The 23,231-nt window shown below is 41.2% G+C and overlaps 1 protein-coding gene across 2 annotated transcripts; it reads left to right on the plus strand.

The window, feature by feature from the left end:
• The first annotated feature begins 41 nt into the window (after positions 1-41).
• On the plus strand, positions 42-22,635 carry AMPD1 (adenosine monophosphate deaminase 1). Of its 2 annotated transcripts, XM_032302656.1 has the most exons (16): positions 42-191; positions 1,477-1,488; positions 5,109-5,289; positions 6,344-6,509; positions 9,142-9,307; positions 12,642-12,861; positions 13,610-13,739; positions 14,859-15,053; positions 15,343-15,474; positions 16,297-16,460; positions 18,265-18,391; positions 18,575-18,738; positions 19,610-19,730; positions 20,396-20,569; positions 20,983-21,093; positions 21,451-22,635. In XM_032302656.1, the coding sequence occupies exons 1-16, from the start codon at positions 68-70 to the stop codon at positions 21,607-21,609; spliced, it is 2,346 nt and encodes a 781-aa protein (XP_032158547.1). In that variant the 5' UTR covers positions 42-67; the 3' UTR covers positions 21,610-22,635. The 2 variants fall into 2 exon arrangements, with proteins under 2 accessions (XP_032158547.1, XP_032158548.1); XM_032302657.1 differs by lacking the exon at positions 1,477-1,488.
• The last annotated feature ends 596 nt before the right edge of the window (positions 22,636-23,231 follow it).

The raw sequence follows: 23,231 nt of genomic DNA on the forward strand, positions 1-23,231 counted from the left end.
GTCTAAACTCATCTCTCTCTTTTTAGCAGAGAAGGGTCGGATTACAGGTGCAAAGCAAAATCACAAAATGAGTGTCAGGGTATTCTACTGTCAGACAGTCATCCCCACAGCCTCTCTCCTCGCTCCTCCTTCCTCCTGTGCTATCCTAGAATCCAGGACCCCGGCAACAATGCCTCTGTTGAAACTTGCAGGTAGGTGTGCAAAAGCGTTTGGAGAGCTCGATTCTTTTAAATGCAACCTGTTCCTCTAGGTATCTTGTCAGCTTTGACTATCCTTTCTTTAGGGTCAGAGTAGCTTTGATAATACTTTTCAGGAAGAAGCAAGACATGATTTTCAAGGATTTTTTTTTTCTTGTTAGTTTTGGAAGGGAGGTGATTTCCTAGAGCTGTGTCATGTGGTAGCATCTTGGATGATCCCAGTTTGAAAACTGTGGGAGATATTTAAAATCCCCTCTGCTCGTCCAGACAAAACCGGTGCTGTCACCATTGTGAAAAGGGTCCCCTACGACATCTTTAGCTAGAGGATTTAGCTGACAACCATGAGCATAGGGAAATATTAACCCAATCACAATCTAGGTTTGTACACATAGTAATTTTTAGAATAATAATGTCTTTTTCTTTGTGAAAGAAATACATGTCTCCTATGAAATAAGAAAAAGAAATGACACTGAAAATAAAAGTAGTAACACTCAGGTAGAGAATGCAGAACTTTCAAGTAAAGGTGTTGCTAAGTGCAGAAGCAAGTAGTAGCAAGAAAAAAAACAATCACCGGCCCATCATCCAAAGATACACTTCACATGTCAATTTATTTTCTATGCAAATTTAAAGAATTTTTAAAAGCATTGTTATGATTATTCCATACATGTCACTTTATAGCCTGCCTTTTTTTTTTGGCTTAATATTATGACCTAATCATTTACCATGGTTTTTAAAACTCTCCCTAACATCATTTTGAACGGCAGTGTAATATTCTAATTTCCTTAACTAATCCTCCAGGTTCTCTACAGTTGGGGTAAGTATGATTATACTCTGAGCACATTATTTGCACCTAAAGCTTTTTCCATTTTTAAGTATGAAAATCAGTAGGATAGATTCTCAGTAATGGCTGTTTGGTAGGTGTTACTAAAGTGTTGACCAGATGAGGTGCATGGTTTACACGCAACCAATATCGTAAGAGAGTTTCCATTTCTCTAGATCAAATTTCTTTAAAATCACATTTTACAAAGAGTATCTCTTTAAGATTATAAACATAAATTTAAAGAGCCATATTAGAAATAAAAAAGAGAGGAAAAAAGGTTGTATACTGGCCATATTCCTAGGGGCTTCTGATGGCAGCAAATTGTAGGTAAATCAAGTTCCATCACACCCCCTTCTTGTACAAGTCTACGCATTTCTTTTCCAAAGCACTGAGTAACAGCCACTATCATTTCTGAAAGTTGTTTATATCTTTTATCTTGTTTTATTTTTCTTCATACAGCTGAAGAAAAACGTGAGTATTTTGGACTACTTTTCCTGCTATTTGCCAAAGAATCAGTTAAAAAATGACACTATTCATTAATTCAGAAACAAGAGTATTTTTCAGCAGTGTTTATTAAATATCATTGGAAGCCAACAAAGATTAATAATCACCAGGGGTGCCTGGCGGGGCTCAGTCAGTTAAGCGTCTGCCTCTAGCTCAGGTCATGATCCCCGGGTCCTGGGATCCAGTCCCACCTAGAGCTCCCTGCTCAGTGGGGAGTCTGCTTCTCCCTCCCCCTGCTTGTGCTCTCTCTCTCTCTCTCAAATAAATAAATAAAATCTTTTCTTTTTTTAAAGATTAGTAATGACCATAGATATTCCATAGCATTACAAATGAACTCATGGATTTTCTGGACTCCCAAGAAAAACCACATTTAAAAAAAAAAAAAGTCTCTCATGGGGCATTCATTTGATGTTTTAAAATAAAATATGTTCTTCTTTAGATATAGATTAGCCAAAGGGGTCTATTGAGTCTTGCCTTAGGAAATCCTCAGCTCGAAAGCAAAACATTTCATGGTCAATTTTGGTGACCAGATAAAATAAAATCTTGCTTTACGTAAAACCGTAACTCTATGTTTCCCTCCATCACAAATGAGGTTTGTCTTTTAGCTGATGAATAGTAGGTCTGCCTTGGAGTTCCTCCATGAAAAGAGATGTGGCAGATGAAACCCCTAAGACCTGTCTTTCCTACACACCCCTAAAGCACTGCTGGGAAATAAGCATGCTTTTCCGGATTTGTTGAGTGAAGAGGCAAGCATGATATTCCTTTTCTCAAGAATCTTGCACTTCCCATGTTAATAATAATAATTCCCAACTTCTTTATAGTACTGTGTAGTTTTTAAAGTATGTTTGTTTAATCTTTATAACAGTTCTCTGAAGTTGACATCGTTATTATTAACATTCCCCTGTTATGATGATGAGCACTGAGGCTCCCTGTGATTATGGAGTTTGCCCAAGGCCATCCAGCTGCCACAGACACTTTTCCTCTCCCCTAGTTCAGTGTCTTGGCTTTGTCATTCTACTACTTGTTTCTATTCTCTGTCGATTCTATATGTAAATGTAGATGTGATGCTGCATTATCACGAGCATAATATGCTCAAAAAAGAACTCAACAATGATCTGTACAACCCACGGAAGTCATCTGTCCTTTATGCCAGGAATTCCACCTGTCACCAGATCTTATCTACTCATCTTTGGAAATACCAGTTTCACTCTTTCCTTCCCACAATCATCACCACTCCCTGAAATATTTTTGAAAGGCAGAGTTCTTGAATTCAGAGTCAAATTGCAGCTGTGGTTGCATGAAGTCAAAGCAACTGGTTGATTCAGTGGAAGGAAACATCAACCATATAATTTGGGGGCATAATGTAAACCACTTCTTGACAGTAGAGTTTCTACTTGACAACTGTCTATAGTGGCTTAGGGAGATGCAACCTTAGGAAAAACAATAACGTTTGAACATATGAAACAAATGGATATGTGCAGTCCTAGATAAAGACTGCTTGTCCTGGAAGAGCTAGATATCCAGCGAGTAAGATTTGGTTTCTGGGGATCCATTTCCCTGCCGTCCTTCCTGAGGCCTCTGACAGCATTGCCACAGGCCCACCATGACAAGCCAGGTGCATTCTCATCGCCAGCCCTATGCTCATTCTCATCTCCATCCTCATCTTCCTCCTCCTCATCATAACCAACCAGCCTATTTTTATTTGCCTTTCATGGTGCATGAAGCCTCCTCTAACTTCTGCCTGCCATTCATCCTTGAGGTGCATGGGCTTGCTTGTGATTCTCATGCAGGAATGATACTAATTTCTGGGAATCTGTTGGTAGTGGGGTGGTGAGGTATTCTCAGGCTATCAAATGTACCTACTTAGAGTTCCATTTGGTCCTTTTTGGATTGTGGTACTTGTCAAAAAAACCACTCCAGAGCATCCAAAGATGGTTTCCAGTTTCAGGCTTTGCTTGAGTCTAATGAAGCAAATAGATAATAAAGTTCAGCCAGTAGAGTGGGTTGCTAATATTCTCCTGGAAAAAGCCAGATTTTGAAAGGAGGATGACCTGACAGTGTTGGCAAAGTTAGGAAACAATCACTATCATTTCCAATGTATGCTTCAGCCTAAATTAAGTCATATCTCTGATCTTTTCCTTAATAGCCAGCCCAAAGCTAGCCTCAAATGCCACATAGCTGTCTGACCAATGCTACCAAGTTGAATTATTCAGTCTGAGCTACTGCTTTATTCTCTGTAAAGCATTTCCATGTACATTATCATGATAGCCTATGAGTGAGGTTTTGTAGGTATTAGTCTTACCACTTTACAGATAAGGAAACTAAGACAGAGGAAGGTAAATGTGTTACTAAGTGCAGAACAGGGACTTGAGCATATGACACTTCCTTAGGTTAAACTTGAAAACGTGGCATTTTGGATACCTGTATAGATACTGATGGGACAGAAGTGAGGGGTACTTTCTCTTTGCATGCAGTTTGCTCTGTCATCATGTGAAGAATGTTCCATCTTCTGTTGCTTCAAGTAGCTACTTGTTTGTCATTCTCATTATTTGCTACCTGCTCTTTTCTGGAAATACCAAGAGATTTTGGAAGTATTAGAAGTAATGCTAAAACAACTGGGTATGTGGAAAATGCAATGGAACTTAACAGAAGAACAGATCTTTAATGGCCATCACTCCCCTATATGATGAAATTAGTTCTCTTACATCCTGAGAGTTTTGGAGTTAGTCATTGCCAAGCAAAAGGTCACCCCTCCACCCATTCTAAGGATGGGAATACTAAGGGGTACCTCAGTTGAAAGAGCATGCAATTCAATCTCAGGGTTGTGAGTTCGAGCCCCACCACTGAGTGTAGAGATCACTTAAAATTAATTAATTAATTAACAAACTTTTTTTAAAAAGATGGACCTATTAAAGCATGCAAAGTGAAATTTGCTTTCTATGGGTCATTCATTATGGAAGGCCACGTGTCCACAAGAAATGGGACTCCCAACACTGGGTAGTAAATTTCAGTGGCTCCCTTCCTCAGTGTATCATCAAGTTGTTAGGATTTGAAATAATGTCTAAGAGAAACACAATATCTGCTCCATGAGGAGAGAAGACCCAAAAGACATACTCATTTCTCAGAACTACCTACATCCCTGGTTCTCTTTAGGAAGAAAAACTCCAAGGACTAGCAATCCTATTCACTCCTTCACAAGCATCAGAAAAACTCCACCAATCTAATGAGAAGGACTATGTTGCATGGTTACTATGAAGTCAGATTTAGCCTTGCCAGAAACAGGTGATTTTAGATTAAGTGCTAGTCCTACAAGAAGCCAGTCCCATCTTCAGGACCTCCTGGGATGGGCTGTAGGAATCTGACCTATGTCTCTGTGAATGGATTTCCAATCTACCCACCGAGAAACCTCTAAAGAGAGAGCAGACATTGAACTCTGACATGTTTCTGGGACACTGGTTAGAGTATAGGAGAGTCACACACCACCCCCCCAAGGCAGTCTTTAGCACTGTGCCTTACACATGGCAGGAATTCTCTAATGACCTCTGACAAAGGGTTCTTAAATACTAACCCATGAAAACCTGTTTCAGAAATTGATGATGCATTACGTAGCTTTGCTGAAAAAGTATTCGCCTCTGAAGTCAAAGATGAGGGAGGCCGTCATGAGATTTCCCCCTTTGATGTGGATGAAATCTGCCCAATTTCTCATCAGGAGATGCAAGCACACATATTCCACCTGGAGGCCATGGCCACCTCTGTAGAAGGCAGGAGGTAAGCGGTGTAAAGGGAATGCTGGGACATTGAGACACAGGAAGCAGAAATGTCAGTCTGTCTGAATGATGGTTCAACATGGAGGAAGAACTGTGCCAGAGATAAAAACTCCTCCCTCTCCCCAATACCCTCACCCCAGCACCTTATAAGCTAGGGCAAGTTTACCAATGACTCAGAAGGAGAAAATGGTAGACATCCTGTGCTCATCGCATCTTCCTTTAGTTCAAGCCTCCCTATCTATCCAAGTAAGAGGATGTGAGCTCCTGGGCAACTGTTCCAAACCACAGTGGGCTGATGGCTGCTAGGCACACACTCAGCTTCCATACCAGGGGTATAGAAACCAGAACTCGAGAGCCTCATTTTTAGGTCGGTTTGAGCCAACCTTAGCACTGTGCTCTCTGATGTGAATATTGCCCTCTGGCCAGTCTGACCTTCTCCAGGCCTCAGGGACACAACCCTCCATTTCTGTCCTCCTGCCCTGGTCATCCTTTTCATTTTATGTTTTTAAGGAAAGAGCAACAGTCCACCTTCTTGGGCATGCCCCATAGGACCTATCATAAGTGTCAGGTCAGAGCAGAAACTCAATACTTGTTGATTTGAGGAAGTAATACTAATTAAGCAACTTACAAGTTCCATACACTAAATCTCACCGAATTCCTATAAGGTAGGCATTTTCATATGGGGCAACACGAGCTCAAAAGTTTAAAAACAAACATAAAACGACACACGTAGTGACTGACAAAGCCTATGCTTATTATGATACCCAGACCCCTATCTGCTAGGAGCCCACTGCCTGTGAAGAACAAGGTCATGCTGAAAGCCTTCTAGCGTGTTCCCAAAGGCCCACTGTTCCAAGGGCTACCAGGAAGAAAGGAATACAGTCACGTGATACCTCTTCCTATATGCTTGAATCCTGTTTCTGACACGCCGCTGACATTTTAAATTTCACTTTTTGTCCTCAAAATGAAATTGGACGGTGAAACATCATTCTATCACAATGAAACTCCCAATGAGGCCAACATTAAATCCTCTTATTTTTGCATTTCAAATCCAGAAAAAAACGTTTCCGTGGACGGAAGACAGTTAATTTGTCCATTCCCCAATGTGAAACATCGTCCACCAAACTGTCCCACATCGACGAATACATTTCTTCATCTCCAACCTACCAGACCGTGCCTGATTTCCAGAGAGTGCAGATCACCGGCGATTATGCCTCAGGGGTGAGTCGCTCCCTGTCCCTCAGATGCAGCTGCTGCGAAGACACAGCTTCATTATTTCAGCTTCCTTGCCTTCCTCCCTTCCTTCTGAGAAAGGTGTTAGCTAGCTTGTCCTTGTTCTACTTCCTTATTGCCTCTCAACACCAATATGCTATACCTTCTATTTCTGTTTTATCATCCCATATAACTCATCCTCCTTCATCTCATTTGCTTGCACATGGAGAACATGTGACAGGAAACACTGTGTGTTATGGAATACGTTAGACAAATTTGGGCACAGGAGATGAGAACAGCTGGTGGGCTAGTCTCGCCGAGGATACCACGAAGCAGGACAGGGAGCCTTGAGAGGCACAGGGGACTTTTGGGAAAAGATGGTGCCAGGGCAGCCCTAGACCTAGAGAGAGGGCAGCATAAACCAGTCAAAACAACAAAAACAAAAACAGGTGGGAAGAAAGAGAGGGAGATGAGAGGAGCAGAGAGCCCAGAGAAAAGAAGGAAGATGAGAGACAGGCTAGAAAATTCTAATGGGGCTATTGTTTTGTTTTGTTTTGTTTTTGACCAGCGGTCATCTCTGATTTCATTACAGATGCTTACACAGTAGATTATTGCCTGGAATAGACTCTAGTTATGCCACAGGGATCGTAGACTTATGTCACAAACAACTTGACCTGCCTGTCCTATCCAGAACAGTTGGGCAATTAATAAATCTCTGCCACATGGACTTGCAGAATCAGCATCATATTGGTGAAACCGATGGTTAGCTATCAGTCTGTGCTCCAAATATAGTTTTAATGACCCATCCTAAGCCCTCTTCTCATGTAACTGACCCACTTGGGGTCAATCCCAAGATACTAAAAGTGACAGAGCAAGGAAACAAACATGATTCTTGTCTGTTCACTTTCTGTACGATAACACGAGTGCTCTGCAAATGGTTGGCGTTTTAGATGGTCAATAACTGAAAGGAGATGTTTACTAGAGACAGGGAAAACAAGGTTTGGAGACACACACACACACCCGCCCTGGAAGTTAAAAAAAAAAAAAAGCCATAAAAATTGGGATACAAACTTGATACCTCTGTGCTTGGTAGAAACAAAAATAAAAAGAAGAAAGATGGGAGGGACGATGAGTTCACAGAAATCAGGGAGCAGTAGCTAGCTGCTTCTTCTCTGAAAGCTGGAGGGCACATGGAACCATGGCTGGGAGTCTTCGAAGAACTAGGTGTGTTGCTGTGCCTGTTGGCTGAATGTGGCTGGGTGATGAGCAAAACCCTACTGAGCTGGAATCTGTGCCCCATTGGTCTTCACCCTTGTAATTGAACAGAGAGGTAGGGGGATCAGGACTAATTTTCCAAGGCCATTAATCCCTGCTAATCAATTGATGCCATTTAATCAGGTCTTACCCAGCACTGTACTGTATGAGGAATGGTGTGCTAAGTGCAGAAGACACCAAGGTGAATATCTTTTCCAGCTCTTATCCTGGAGAAGATAGACTGGTGGCCCACCATGTGGCAAAGGCACAAGCATGCCGTGTTGGAAGCAGACCCTTAGCTCCACCACCTGAGCCAGACTCTCTTGGCCAATGTCAGCAGACTTTAAGAAGAGTTCAGCATATTAGGATCAACATCAGGACCTCAAACCCTGGAAACATGCTCGCACTGGTCCCACAAAGTCTTTGGGCTCTGATGATGAGCCTTCAGTGATTTCAAGTTATGACTCCCTGGGTGTGCCAGGCCCAACCAGGGGTCGGGGATGGTGTATGGGAGTGGCCAGTTTAGGAAATTTCCAGCAATTCTAAGAAAATGTTACTCTAGAATCTTGCTATTTTTAGCCACGGCCAAAATTCTCTTTAAAGCCATCCAAAAGAGGCTGCCTGGGTGGCGAAGTTGGTTAAGTGTCTGACTGTTGGTTTTGGCTCAGGTCCTGATATCAGGGTCCTAGGATCAAGCCCTGTGTCAGGCTCTGTGTTAAGCATGAAGTCTGCTTGAAGATTTTCTCTTCTTCTCCCTCTGCCCCTTCCCACCACCACCCCCACACTCTCTCTTTCTAAAATAAATAGTTAAATCCTTTTTTAAAAGTTAAAAACTATCCAAAAGAATGGATGATGTTCTGATTCATGTATAGCTAAAGAAGGCCATGCATGTGTGGTGGGGTTGGAGGGATGTGACACTTTATTCATTCCCAAATATTTCCCTTAGTGACCAAAAAGTAGTTTGAATTCTCAGATTAGAGTCATGTGGCCTTTCTGTTGAGATATTGTCTTCAGAAGCCTCTACGTAAAACATCCTTAACTGGAAGAAAGAAAGTATTCTCCACGTTAGAGAGAATGCGATCTTTTCATCACATTTGCTAGATAATCACTGCTTTCTGGCAAACACGGCAAACACACACCAGCCTGTATAAGCCAAGACCTGTAGAATAGGTGAGTTTTAGTAGAAATGGGAGAGTTGGGAAAACTTCAAGACCTGCTCCTGGAGGAGGACGGAGGGCCCAAGTCAAGCAGGAAGCAGCCATGTGGGCAGGCCAGGCTCAGTGTGGGCAGAAACAGCCCGGAAGGCAGGCTCGTACCAAAGACAAACTTAACCTGCTCCCTGGATTTTCACAGGAACGACTCTGATATTCTGATGTTTTCTTGGCAGGTTACAGTTGAAGACTTCGAAATGGTCTGCAAAGGTCTATACAGGGCATTGTGTATACGGGAGAAGTATATGCAGAAGTCATTTCAGAGGTTCCCTAAAACCCCTTCCAAGTACCTGAGGAACATTGAGGGTGAGGCTTGGGTAGCAAATGAGAGCTTCTACCCAGGTAAGAAGTTTTCTCATGCAGAGTATAAAATAGATCTTTAGGTTTAATTACTAGATACCAAATATGCCCCTAGATTACAGTAGTTTCCCACCCCCCGCCCCACCCTCCCCTCCCTACCCTGTTCCACCCACGGTTTGGCTCTCTGCGGTTTCAGTTACCTGTGGTCAGCTGAGGTCCATAAGCAGATGATCCTCCTGATTTATTGTCACGTCAGGAGTGGCCCAGTGCTACGTCACAATGCCTACATCATGCCCCTCTCTCCATCTCATGTAGGCATTTTATCATCTCATATCATCATAACAGGAAAGGTGAGTATAGGTCAATAAGTATTTTGAGAGGGGTGCCCAGGTGGCTGTCAGTTAAGCATCCTACTCTTGATTTTAGCTCAGGTCATGAGATCGAGCCCAGTGTCAGGTTCTGTGCTCAGCGGGGAGTCTGCCCGAGATTATCTCACTCCTTCTGCTCATGTTCATTCTCTCTCTCTCTCTCAAAATAAACAAATAAATAAACAAATAAAATCTAAAAAAAGGTATTTTGAGAGAGACCACATCACCTAACTTTTATTATACTAAATTGTTATAATAGTTCTATTTTATTATTCATTGTTGTTATTAATCTCTTACTGTGCCCAATTTATACAAATACGAGTAAGGTGGTAGACCAGTAGCCCATCAGCAGGCATGTAAGTATAGGAAAAGACATGGTACACACAGGGTTCAGTTCTAGTCACAGTTCCAGGCATCCCCTGAGGGTCTGGGAACATATCCCCCATGGATAAGGAAACACTCTCGAATAAGTAATCCAGTCTAAAAATATAGTCATCTTTGACTCCATTGTCTCTCCTGCCCACATACACAATCGTAATTGACTCTGCACAATATCTCTCAAAAATCTCCCCTCTTTGCTATTCCCTAAACCCTAAGTTAGGCCTATAGTTCTTCTTGTCCAGATTGCCAGTTTCTGACCTACTCTGTTAAATTCTAGTATCACTCCCTTTTGGTTCATATTCACTTTAGTGCCAATTATTAAAACACAAATCTGAGCATGTCCTTCTCTTAGCAAAAACCTTTCATTGCTGCCCGTTACCTACAAACTTAAGTCCAGTCTTCAGCCTGGCATTCAAGGTCTACCATCAGCTGGCTCCTAACTACGTTTTATTTATTGATTTTTTAGATGTGTGCCCTCAACGTATTTATATATTTACCTTATCTACTCCACTCTGTTCTGGTGGGAAGTTCTGGTGGGAAGTGGTCTAGCACTTTCCGTCCCTTGCCATGCTGTGCCCCGTGCCTGAACAGGGGAACAGTTCACTTTTTCTCTGAATGTCCAAATGTCTAGATCCAACCACATCCTTCAACGTGCAGCCCAGATACTATCATTTCCTGACTTGCTTTTACCCCTGGATAAATCTAAACTACGTATTTTGACTTTCCATAGTCCTTTATTTACATATCTCACTGGTTTATTTTCTCCCTTACATAAAGTTCAATATCTATTTTTCAATAGTCAGATTTTAATAATTTCCCAGATTTCTATTATATAACTGTATCATAATTTATTTAACCAACTCTTATTTTTAGGCATTTAGATTTCTGACTTTTAAACTTTATTTCCAGTAAGGCTATCATAAATGGCTTTATGTAAACATCTTTGTGTAGCTGCTTTACCTAGTTCAGATTATAATTCTAGGATTGAAATTTCAAGGGAGGCAAATATTAAAGTGTTTCTGAACTTTAAGATCGCTGTATCATTAAAAGATTTCCAGTTCTACAACTTCTTCTCTATAATGCCTTTTAATATTAAAATCATTTTAAACATGTATCCAGTTTGGTAATACATCAAATTGGTTTACCTATTTTTCTATAATATCGACATTTAGGATATCTGTTTTGTCTTTGTTTCTTCTAAATTATGCTTTATCTCTCAGGATGTTTAAGTGTAAAGATTGGAAAATTAAGATTTCACACAGAAACATATTGTTTTATGTTTCTTGTGTTCCTTAGCTCCCAGTTTTGAATAGATAATGTATGACCTTTTCTTTCTATATTCTTTTCCCCACTCTGGCCATCAGTCATCACTTGCAAACTGGAGCCTTCCTGCTGCCTTGGGCACACACTTGTTGAAAGTAAAAGGCTGAGGGGCACCTGGGTGGCTCAGTGGGTTAAAGCCTCTGCTTTCAGCTCAGGTCATGATCTCAGGGTCCTGGCATCAGGCTCTCTGCTCAGCGGGGAGCCTGCTTCCTCCTCTCTCTGCCTGCCTTTCTGCCTACTTGTGATCTTTGTCTGTTAAGTAAATAAAGTCTTAAAACAAACAAACAAACAGAAAAGAAAGTAAATGGCTAAGTGCATTACAGGCCATGACCACATAGAATTTGTTCACAGCTTTCTTAGGCTGAAATCATTAACATGGGAAAGAAGGGGACATTTACCCACAAAAATCCCTTCTCTATTCCTTTAGCAGACATTGTAAAATTATAGGTGCTTTAAAAGGTGGGTAATACATTATAACAAGAACTATGGTTCTTAGAGTAAGAATTTATTTTATATTTCCATTTCTATTAAAACCACTGTAGGTGGAGCACAAGGGGCCTTTAGGGCAGTGAGACTATTCTGTCTGATACTGTAAGCGTGGATACGTGTCATTATACATTTGTCAAAACCCATAGAACGTACAACCCCAAGAGTGAGCTCTAAATAAACTATGGACTTTGAGTGATTATGACCTCCAGTGTACGTTCATACATTTTAACAAACATACCCCTCTGGTGGAGGGTGTAGGTAGTGGGGAAAGCAGTGCCTGTGTGGGGGTACGAGTATATGGGAACTGTGTACTTGGCCCTCAATTTTGTTATGAACCTGAAGCTGCTCTAAAATATAAAGTCTATTAAAAAATAACCGCTCTAAATGAAGACTTATAGAGAAAGTTGATTTTATCAAGGAAAAGATCCAAATTCTACTTTTTAACTGTAGTTTGACTTTTATTTCTATGTAATTATCTCATAAGCTCATAAAATGTTCTAACCAGAAAGGCTTTGATAACCTACTGCAGTAAATAAAATTCTTTGTAAGTAGTATATCAATTATGTGAACAGTTCTTCTTAAGAGCTTGAAAATCATTCTTATACTAGAAACAATCTTATAGTTACTTTACACTACTAATTTAGTCACCTTTGGAAAATAATACAAAAATAAACTTTAGCTCAGCATGGATAATTATAACTAAGATGTACAGGATTCCAAACGAATGAGATCTTACAACGTTTCATGTTTTGGTTATTTTTATGCAGCCATTTATCGTATTTCTTGATCTATTGCTCTGTGTTTTATTGAGAAAGTCTTTACCCCTCCTGTGAAGAAAGGAGAAGACCCCTTCCGAACAGATGACCTCCCGGAAAACCTTGGTTATCACCTCAAAATGAAGGATGGCATAGTTTACGTCTATCCTGATGAGGTGGCCGCCAGCAAAGATGAGCCCAAGCCACTTCCTTATCTAAATATGGACAGCTTCTTAGATGATATGAATTTTTTACTTGCTTTAATTGCCCAAGGACCTGTGTAAGTGTTTGATGGTGACTGAACTACTATTCCCATCACTACTACCGCCACCCCACTGCTACTACTGCCACCCCCATGACTACCACCCCCACCCCCACTACTATGGCCACCACCCGTACTACTAGGACTACTACTACTCAGAGTAAGAATGAGTATTTATTAAGTGCTTACTATGTTCAAACATTGTGTGAAACCCTTCGTGTATATTTTTCCTCCCTCCTCGCCATCATTCTCTGAGGTGGGTATATTTATAATTGCAATTTTATAAGCTGAGACTTTGATGAGTTAAGTAATGTGCCCAAAGTTACACAGCTGGCTGAGCCAGGATTCAAGCCCTAATGTGCTATCTCCAAAGCCAGGGCGCTTAACCTTGAGCAATATTGTCTTACATGGCTTTATTATTCTTATTCTTATTAATTTAAATAATCCCTACACCCAATGTGGTGCTCAAACTCACAGTCCCAAGATCAAGAGTCTCATGCTCTTCCAACTGAGCCAGCCAGGTGCCCCTCGCCCCACCCCGGCCTTTAACTGCCTTCCCAAATTCTCCCTCATTATCCTTTCCAGCTTTGATGAAAAGAATGAGCCCAGGGAGCCCCATATTTTTCAAGTGAGATTAACTGCAAACTGAATGTTCATTCCAGTAATTGTTTCCAATACGCAATAAGGGTCCTGATGATTTTGAAATTGAGTCTATTTTCTTTAAGTGTCTGAATGTTTCAGAACGATGCTATTTAATTTTTCACAGTAAGACCTATACCCATCGACGCCTGAAGTTCCTCTCCTCCAAGTTCCAGGTGCATGAGATGCTCAACGAGATGGATGAGTTAAAGGAGCTGAAGAACAACCCCCACCGAGATTTTTATAATTGCAGGAAGGTAAATATTGTCACAGGTCACTGCTGGGCAAGAACATTAACCCAATGTGTTCTTGAGGGGGACAAGAAAGATAGTGTTTCTCTGATTACTGTAAGATTCCTGCAGGTTCAGTGGGTTTAATGAATGCAGATGAATTACTCTAAAAGGTTAAAATGCCATTTCTATGGTTTTTCCAAACAGAAAGGTTTACCACATCCTTACCATAAAAGTTAAAATGATCGTGAACAACAAAAATAACAAAAACAAATGAAATCTCAAAAACCGCTACCCGAGGATTTGGAAGATCTTTATTCTAGTCCTTTTTCTTCTACTTCCTATCATAGAGATATTGAGGGAGGTACTTAAATATTTCTGAGTTTCACTTTCCTCATTTGTAAAATTGGGAAATACACCTGCCCAGTGTAGCTCACAAGAGGACTGTGAACATCAAATGCACTAAGGACTGTGGATAACTAATCAACTTAGAAACATTTCTGAGATGTGTTCTGACCCTTTAAGTGACTGTAAGAGGTAGGGATAGACAATAAACGAGCAGATATTTGGGACCAAATCCTGGCTCAGCCGCCTGTTTAACCATGGATAAATTAATCTATCATTAATTAATTTAATTAATTAAACATAAATCTAACAAATTTATTATTTTATTAATAGTTAATGAATTAATAATAAATCGATATATTTATAATATAAATCTAGAACAATTATTTATTAATAATTAAGGTTAAATATTAAACTTAATGAATTTATTATTAAATTAATTGAATCTCCAGCTTATAAAATTGTAATCATAAAAATACCCAACTCAGAAATGCTATCACTGGGCCATGGCGTCGTAATTTTGATCCTTTCTCTCTTTGGGGTGAAGGCTAGGCCAGCTACTTCATTTTGGGGATGCAGAATGCCCCCCAAGAATTTTATGTGGATCAAATATAGGGAGTAAATTGGATGTACAGATATCCAAGAGAAATGCGCATTATTATTATATCCACCTAACCTGTGACATTCTTGCAAGGGTACAAAGAGGTGCCATGGGTTCTTTTCTGCTGGGCACCATAGCCTCCAAAAGAGCAGCACAATTAAGGTTGACTGTTGTTTTTCTTTTTCTGAACAAACACACAGGTGGACACCCACATCCATGCGGCTGCTTGCATGAATCAGAAACATCTGCTCCGCTTTATTAAGAAATCTTACCAGACTGATGCTGACAGAGTGGTCCATAGCACCAAGGAGAAAAATCTGACCTTAAAGGAACTTTTTGGCAAATTAAAAATGCATCCCTATGACCTGACTGTTGATTCTCTGGATGTTCACGCTGTAGGTTGAAAAAGATGGTGTCAGTTTCCTGATCCTACTCAGAACCCTGCGTGCCTTTCTCCTACAAAATATCCCCTTCTCAGAACCCTCTTAACCTGACCACGCTGGCTGAAAGCACCCACAGACAATTTTGAGGCTCACTCATTGTCGACTCTCCCAGAGTCCATTCTTGGAGACCGACCCTTGCCCCTGTTCCCAGGCCCCCGTTCCTGGGGGCCATTCCCTAGCTCTCTATGTCCCATATGTCCTATGTATAATGATACACTTGTGCTCCTGTTTCCTGATTCAGGGACGCCAGACCTTCCAGCGTTTTGATAAGTTCAATGACAAATACAATCCTGTAGGAGCAAGTGAGCTTCGAGACCTCTACCTAAAGACAGACAATTATATTGATGGAGAATATTTTGCTACTATCATCAAGGTGAGGAGGAACCAACCAGATCTGTGGTACCTGGTCTGGTTCTTAAAGAGGGGGAGGAAGGAGGAAGAGGAGGAGGAAAGGCAGGAAGGAGAGAAGAGCCAAGGAAGCTAGGAGGGAGGGAGGGAGAGGAAGGAGGAGGAAGAAGCTTGGCCCCTATCCCTGGGGCCGAGCACCCCAGAAATGAATACAAGAATTTCTTTGGAAACGTCCCCTGTCGGAATTCCCCCTCATCTTCATGGTCTGAGCACTAGGACAGGGAACGACATGGAGGACTTGGGAGATGTGTGCTTTGAAAAGTAGGAGGTATAAGAGAAACTGAATGTCTTTTGCAGGTGCCTTGGATAGATGACTCATCATCCTTTGACTTCTTCACTCTCTAGACTCCTTTATGTCTTATCTGTTTCTTATCTACTGATTAGATTCCCCTCATCTCTCAATTTCCTTAGATCTTTTTTTAAAGATTTTAATTTATCTATGAGAGAGAGAGCATGCACAGGAGAGAGAGAAAGGAGAGAGCAGGAACAGGGCCAGAGGGAGAGGGAGAAGCAGGCTCCCCACAGAGCATGGAGCCCAGCACTGGCAGGGCTCTATCCCAGGACCCCGGGATCATGACCTGAGGCAAAGGCAGGCACTGAACTGACTGAGCCACCCAGACACCCCTCAATTTCCTTAGATCTTAACGTGGAACAGTTTCCCTCGGGCTTCCTTTCACATGGGCTTTGTTTTTCGTAGTACCCAAGTCCACTCCCAGACCCCACAGGTTTAGACCCCTGATGGACTTGAGGGAATTCCTGGCTTTGAACTCCTCTCTTGGCTTCGCAGGAGGTAGGCGCGGACCTGGTGGAGGCCAAGTACCAGCACGCCGAACCTCGCCTGTCAATCTATGGCCGCAGCCTTGATGAGTGGAGCAAACTGTCCAGCTGGTTCGTCCGTAACCGTATCTACTGCCCCAACATGACGTGGATGATCCAGGTCCCCAGGATCTAGTATGTACCTCCCCATCGGAGCCCCTCCCACCTGTCTGACCTCCTCCACATGAACAAGGAATATGCAGTCACAATAAGCTTTATTATAGCACCACTCAGAACCCGGTCCTGGGGGCCTGGTTTTGTCCACTCTGGGTTCAGCATTCTTGACCAGAGACAGGAGTTAGGAAGATCATTTCACTTCAGTTCTCTAGCCAGAAGGTTTTTTGATTTTTTTTTTTTTTTAAAACACAGGACATTATGTGATCACAAAATAACTCATTGAGAATATTTAAAACTTAGCTAGGCTAAGAACTATGTCCACTTTATTCTATCTTTTTCTTTCTCTTGTCCAGCTCATTCTTCCCCATGCTTATCTGGACTGGGATGTAGCTTTCTTGTATCAGAACCTTTACTACCATCTGCTGATTGTCTCATCTACATGTGCTCAAGTTCCCCATAATCAATGAGTATTTACTGATGATATTACCACCTGCTAATTACTCATTGGCCTCAGAGATGCTCAGTATCATTGATCTTTTGTCAAACTTATATTTATTTTCTGGCCACTTGCCCCTGTGTTCTGTGTGCTCTGGTAACACAGGAGTCTTTTCCTTTCTTTTTAGCCAAAAAACTAACCTTGTTGACTGGGGTAGAACTTCCTGTATTATATCTTTATAGCAAGGAGGTGGTAGCTGTGGTAGTTAGGAGCATGGACTCTGGACCTAGACTGGCAATACTTGACTCCTGGTTCTGTTACTTATTAGCTGTGTGATCTTAGGCAAGTTTCATGAGCTCTCTGTGCCTTTGTTTCATCATCTTTAAAATGGGGGCACCTGACTGTCTCAATGAGTGGAACATAAGCCACTTGATCTCTGGGTGGTGAGTTCAAGTCTCACATTAGGCATAGAGCTTGCTTAAAATTTTTTTTTTAAAAATAGGGTCATAAAGGTACTTAACATAGTGAGTTGTTATGATTAAATTCACTAATCTTTCTGGCCACTTAAAAGAGTGAATTACATATACTGAGTGGTATATTAGAGTTTGTGAGAATGTCCAGAAGTGTTCTTTTAAAAAATATTTTATTTATTTATTTTTCAGAGGGGGAGAGAGAGAGTGTGTGTGTGGCAGGCAGAGGGAGAAGCAGGTTCCCCGCTAAGCAGGGAGCACAATGTGGGACTTGATCCCAGGACCCCAGAATCATGACCTGAGCCGGAGGCAGATGCTTAACAGACTAAGCCACCCAGGTGTCCCCAGAAGTGTTTTTTTTTTTTTTTTTAAAGATTTTATTTATTTGTTTGACAGAGAGAAATCACAAGTAGACGGAGAGGCAGGCAGAGAGAGAGAGAGAGGGAAGCAGGCTTCCTGCTGAGCAGAGAGCCCAATGCGGGACTCGATCCCAGGACCCTGAGATCATGACCTGAGCCGAAGGCAGCGGCTTAACCCACTGAGCCACCCAGGTGTCCCCAGAAGTGTTTTTAATAACTATTTCATGCTCCGTATTTTATACGCCACAAATAAATGACTGAATCTTTTGTGGCACAGTTCCTATACGCTTCACTTTCCACCTGGACTTCGATGTGAAGGTTAATATTTTTGCCACAGAGGGTTTGTAGAAGAGGTAGGGACAACCGGTCCAGCAAGACATTTGTATCTCTTTGCCAGTTCTGAACTGAATCCCTCTTTATGGTAACCAAGAAGAATGTATCTAGAATGGGCCCAGTCTTTTCCTTAACATAGCATGTTGGTCCTTTGATTCCTTCACTCAGGGGCTACCAATCCTAAAAATACTTTCTTCCTGAATTCTCTTCATTCTTGCCTCTAGTGATGTGTTTCGATCTAAGAATTTCCTCCCACACTTCGGAAAGATGCTGGAGAATGTTTTCATGCCAGTGTTTGAGGCCACCATCAACCCCCAGGCTCACCCAGACCTCAGTGTCTTCCTCAAGCATGTAAGTGTGACCCGTTAGGCCTTCCTGTTGCTGTGCATGAACCAGGACTCCCACATAGCTGTGACTCATTTTTGCTGCTTATCTCTGACGTTTGGTCCTGGGCTTTGGGAGCTGAAAGTCTGTCTGAGGACCAGGATCCTGCAGTCAGACTGACCCCATTGCATGGCTCACTTTTCCGGACAGATTACTGGCTTCGACAGTGTGGACGATGAGTCCAAACACAGTGGCCACATGTTCTCTTCCAAGAGCCCCAAGCCCCAGGAGTGGACAATGGAAAAGAATCCCTCTTACACCTACTATGCCTACTACATGTATGCGAACATCGCGGTGCTCAACAGTCTGAGAAAGTGAGTAGACGAGAACTGGAGCTAGGAGAGTCTTTTTTTTTTTAATATTTAATTTATTTATTTGAGAGAGAGGGTGAGCGAGCACAAGAGCAGGGTGAGGGGCAGAGGAAGAAGCAAGCTTCCTACCAAGCCAGAAGCCCAATGCGGGTCTCGATTCCTGGGACCCTGGGATCATGACCTGAGCCAAAGGCAGACACTTAACCGACTGAGCCATCCAGGTGCCTTGAAGGAGAGGATTCTATCTGACACACCTCTGCTGAGACATTGGTGCCCTGTGTGGTTATCCCACTGCACTGCTGGGATGCCTCCGACCGGCCCCAACCAGACCCTTCTTTCCCTTGTCTTTTTGTTTGGTTTCTTTATTTAGCAGGATGAATAGACGTTTTGGAACCTTCAGTAACTTTCACAGTTCCTTTTCGTTGGAAGTTTAGGAATTGATACTAATCTCTGTGTGATGTATTATAGACCTCCATACATGTTGCCCTTCTTGATATACATGGGTAAGGAGTAGAGGACTATTATAACAGGGTTTTCTGGAAATGTTTTCCCCTCAAAAGCATGAGCAGGAGAAATGAGAACTTGGTGATACTGGTAAACTTCCTGTTGAAACTGCAGGTAATCAGATCATGACTAGGTTCCTCCATACCCCAATACTCTTGGCTGCCTCTTTTTTCAGAAGTCTGCGTTCGGGAAGAATTAAGATTGTGATTTGGAATTGCCAGTTTCACTGAATCTTTTAGATGCCCCCACTCCCTTTCAGAGTGTTAATTTTTTTTTCTACCAGATTTTCTTGTAAATCCCTCCATGCCCAGAATTGCTGCCAGGTCATAGTCAGCGGCCTGTGACTACCGTGGCTGTTCTCTTTCCCTAGGGAACGAGGCATGAATACGTTCCTCTTCCGACCCCACTGCGGGGAGGCTGGGGCTCTCACCCATCTCTTGACAGCATTCATGACAGCAGATAATATCTCCCATGGCCTGAATTTAAAAAAGGTGAGTTGGAGGCTCTCTTCCGAATATGTTTTATATTGGAGCTAGAGGAGTAATTTTTTTTCCTTATCATTTTGTCATAAGTCATTATCAACACTGGAATCAAATGAAAGCAGAGCAAAAAAAGATTTTTAGGTTATGAAGTGCAGTACATTTTACAGAGGCCCAGAGAAGTCAAAGGAGCTGCTCAAAATTACCTAACCAGTTCGTGGCAGAGATGAATTAATGCAGGTCTTTGGGCTTCCATTTTAGAACTCTGACAAGGGATAATTCAGAGGCACTTGGCTTACCTTAAGCTGGTTTTTGCCAGATTTCTTGTTATAGCATGTTTCCAAATGCCTCCGACAAGAGTCAGAACTTTCTCGTAGAGAAAGAAAAAGTGTTTCAAGATGAAGTTTCTTCCCTGAGAGAGACCATCTAACTTAGGGAACTAAAACTCAAACATATGATTTGACCAAATGTTTCTGAAAATTGATTATCCCAAATAAATTTATTCTAAATAGTATTTACATTTCAACACTAGTATTCTTTTTTACTAAGGGATTTAAAGAACATGCGATCATTTTGTGGAAAGCTGAAACTTGAGGTAGACCACGGGGTTTTAACATTTCTAGTTTGTATCTCTTTTTCAACATCCTTAAATATTGTTTTTCACTATTCCTTTTCAGACTCCTGTGTTACAGTACTTGTTTTTCTTAGCCCAGATTCCCATCGCTATGTCGCCATTAAGTAACAACAGCTTATTTCTAGAATATGCCAAAAATCCTTTTTTAGATTTCCTCCAGAAGGGACTAATGGTCTCGCTGTCGACAGATGACCCAATGCAATTCCACTTCACCAAGGTATGCCTGTGGACTCTTAAGCAACACCAGCATATTTAGGACAACAGCATGGGATTGTTGTTGCCCACCCAGAATTTTATTTATTTATTTGTTTATTTATTTATTTATTTGAGAAAGACTGAGTGAGTGAGAGAGAGAGAACACGAGCGGGAAAAGATCGGAGGGAGAAGGAGAAACAGAGGGAAGAGGGAGAGGGAGAAGCAGACTCCCTGCTGAGCAGGGAGCCCCTCATGGGCTGATCCAAAGGCAGACGCTTAACCAACTGAGGCACCCCAGGGTCCCTGTTGGCCATCTAGAATTTTAGAGTCTACTCAAGATTTCACTGTACTTTTTCTGCTGGGTGTGTGTTATTTTTTTTAATACATTATTTCCTTTTTTTTTTTTTTTGGCCTCATTTAAATAAATAATCCAAGGAGCCCCTAATGGAAGAATATGCCATTGCTGCACAAGTGTTCAAGCTGAGTACCTGTGATATGTGTGAAGTGGCAAGAAACAGTGTTCTGCAATGTGGAATTTCTCATGAGGTAGACCTATTATTGACTGGTTGCCCTTCTGTATATGGGATCTGGTAACTGAGTACTGAAAAGATAGCTAGGGAAACACATGTGGAAAAATTATCCCACAAATCATATGCTGTTACTATGGACAGGGACTAGAAAGAAGTCTTCTATCTCTCTGGCTCTGCCTTTGGCAAGGCAAATAAAATACACTTGCCTTCTCAGCAGACCATGAGCATTGAGGCCCTGGATGAGTGCTTTGAACGGTCTGTTTTTTCCTTTTGTCAGTAAGTAATGCAAGGAAGGAATCTTTGTGGGAGATGTAATTATAGTCTATATCAGGATAAAAAGACAATAATCATTCTGCTTCCTTTCCTCTTACAGGAGAAAGCAAGGTTTCTGGGCAACAATTACCTTGAGGATGGTCCTATTGGAAATGACATCCGGAGGACAAATGTTGCCCAAATCCGCATGGCCTATCGCTATGAAACCTGGTGTTATGAACTCAATTTAATTGCTGAAGGCCTTAAATCAGGAGACTAAATTAAATAAACCAAATAATAATATGGGTGAGATTTTCATTGAAGAATATGAATCATAATAGTTACCAGTTATTGAATCTCTGCTATAAACCAATGATTGCTCTAGATATTCCTCCACTGACATTATTCACTTAATCATTTTCACTTTATGAAGTAGATAATAATATCTTCATTTGGGGGAGATGAATAAACTGAGGCTAGTGAAGTTAATAACCTGCACAAGGACACATCTGTTGAGTGGTAGCAGTGGGCACATGGGTTTGTCTGACTCCAGAGTCTCCATGACTTTCAGGCAAAACATTTGCTCACAGTTGCTTGTATTTTTGCCCCACCTTAAAAACTATTAATTACTCATAATAACTTGAAACAGGGCAAAAATTTGAGCAAATGACTTGTGGTTGGGAGGATGTAGGCTTTTGGTTTATAGAATGAAATTTGCTTGAAACACGTAGACCATTAAAATATCCTTTTGATAGGATGTGACAGAAGTCTGGCATTCTTAGACAAAAACATATGATGCCCAATATAGAAAATCCATAGTTATGAGCTATTTCACTTCAGGAGAACTTACCTTACAAAAGGATTCTTAGTTGTAAGGACATACTTGGCAATAAAGTTATAGTCAGCTGTCCTTGTACATTTTAAATAATTTCACTTACCAAAATAAGATACACATGTAACTGTTTAGAAACCTGCCTGTTACTCAAGGCCAGCCAGGTAGAATTCCAATTAGCTAGACCATACCACTACACATACAACTATGTTGCCACCTAGTGGCTGGGCTGATAGTTCATTTGATTTATTAATAAACAGCTACTGATCAAACAGCTCAAATATCAGGCTCTATTTAGGCAGCAAAGTTATAAAGAACAAGATTTCATTCCTACTCTCAAGTTGTTCACAGTGTGAAATGATGTGTGTGGATACAAATGTGAAAAAGAACATTTTGTGAAACATCTCAGAAAGTAATGACTTTTCAAATGGAAAAAAAAAATTAAATAAAGGCAAATTCCTGCATGTTTCCACATTCTGTACTGGTCGCTGTAAGCATGGGTGTGATCCTGACAGCGTGTTTATACTAGCCCTAGTGTAAGAATCCTCTCCTTGATTTCTGAGGTTGAATTTCTGTTTGCTGAGTATTTGTAAGTCCCTTAGAGAACTTGATTTTATTTTACTTTGTTCTCCATGTCATCAAAATAATACAGATTGCTAAACTAAACATTCTATTCTCGAACTTAAAAGGCATTAACTAGCATTAGTTATATTTCCATCTTACCCATGAGAGGGCAGTAGAATACATACATGTTAATTCCTTTATTACAGCCACAGAACCCTTGCCAGGTTTGGTTTCCTATCTGGTACTTGGAATTCAGTCGGCGTCATTTTGCCAAATAATCTTCTTGAATGCAAAGTTTGGACTCTGAAATCAATTTGAATTTGAAATAAGTTGTAAAATCATGCTGTTCTAGCTTAAAATTTCGTCTTAGACAACTGCTTGGGAAGTTTTCTAAATAAATACAGACTTGGGGGAAGGTGAGAGGGGTAATCCATGAAGATCGCCATTTAAAATTTATGCAAACAATATTGACATTTATTTCCTCACCAAGACACGATTTTTTAAAA

This window comes from Mustela erminea, chromosome 10, assembly GCF_009829155.1.
Source record: "Mustela erminea isolate mMusErm1 chromosome 10, mMusErm1.Pri, whole genome shotgun sequence".
NCBI lineage: Eukaryota > Metazoa > Chordata > Mammalia > Carnivora > Mustelidae > Mustela > Mustela erminea.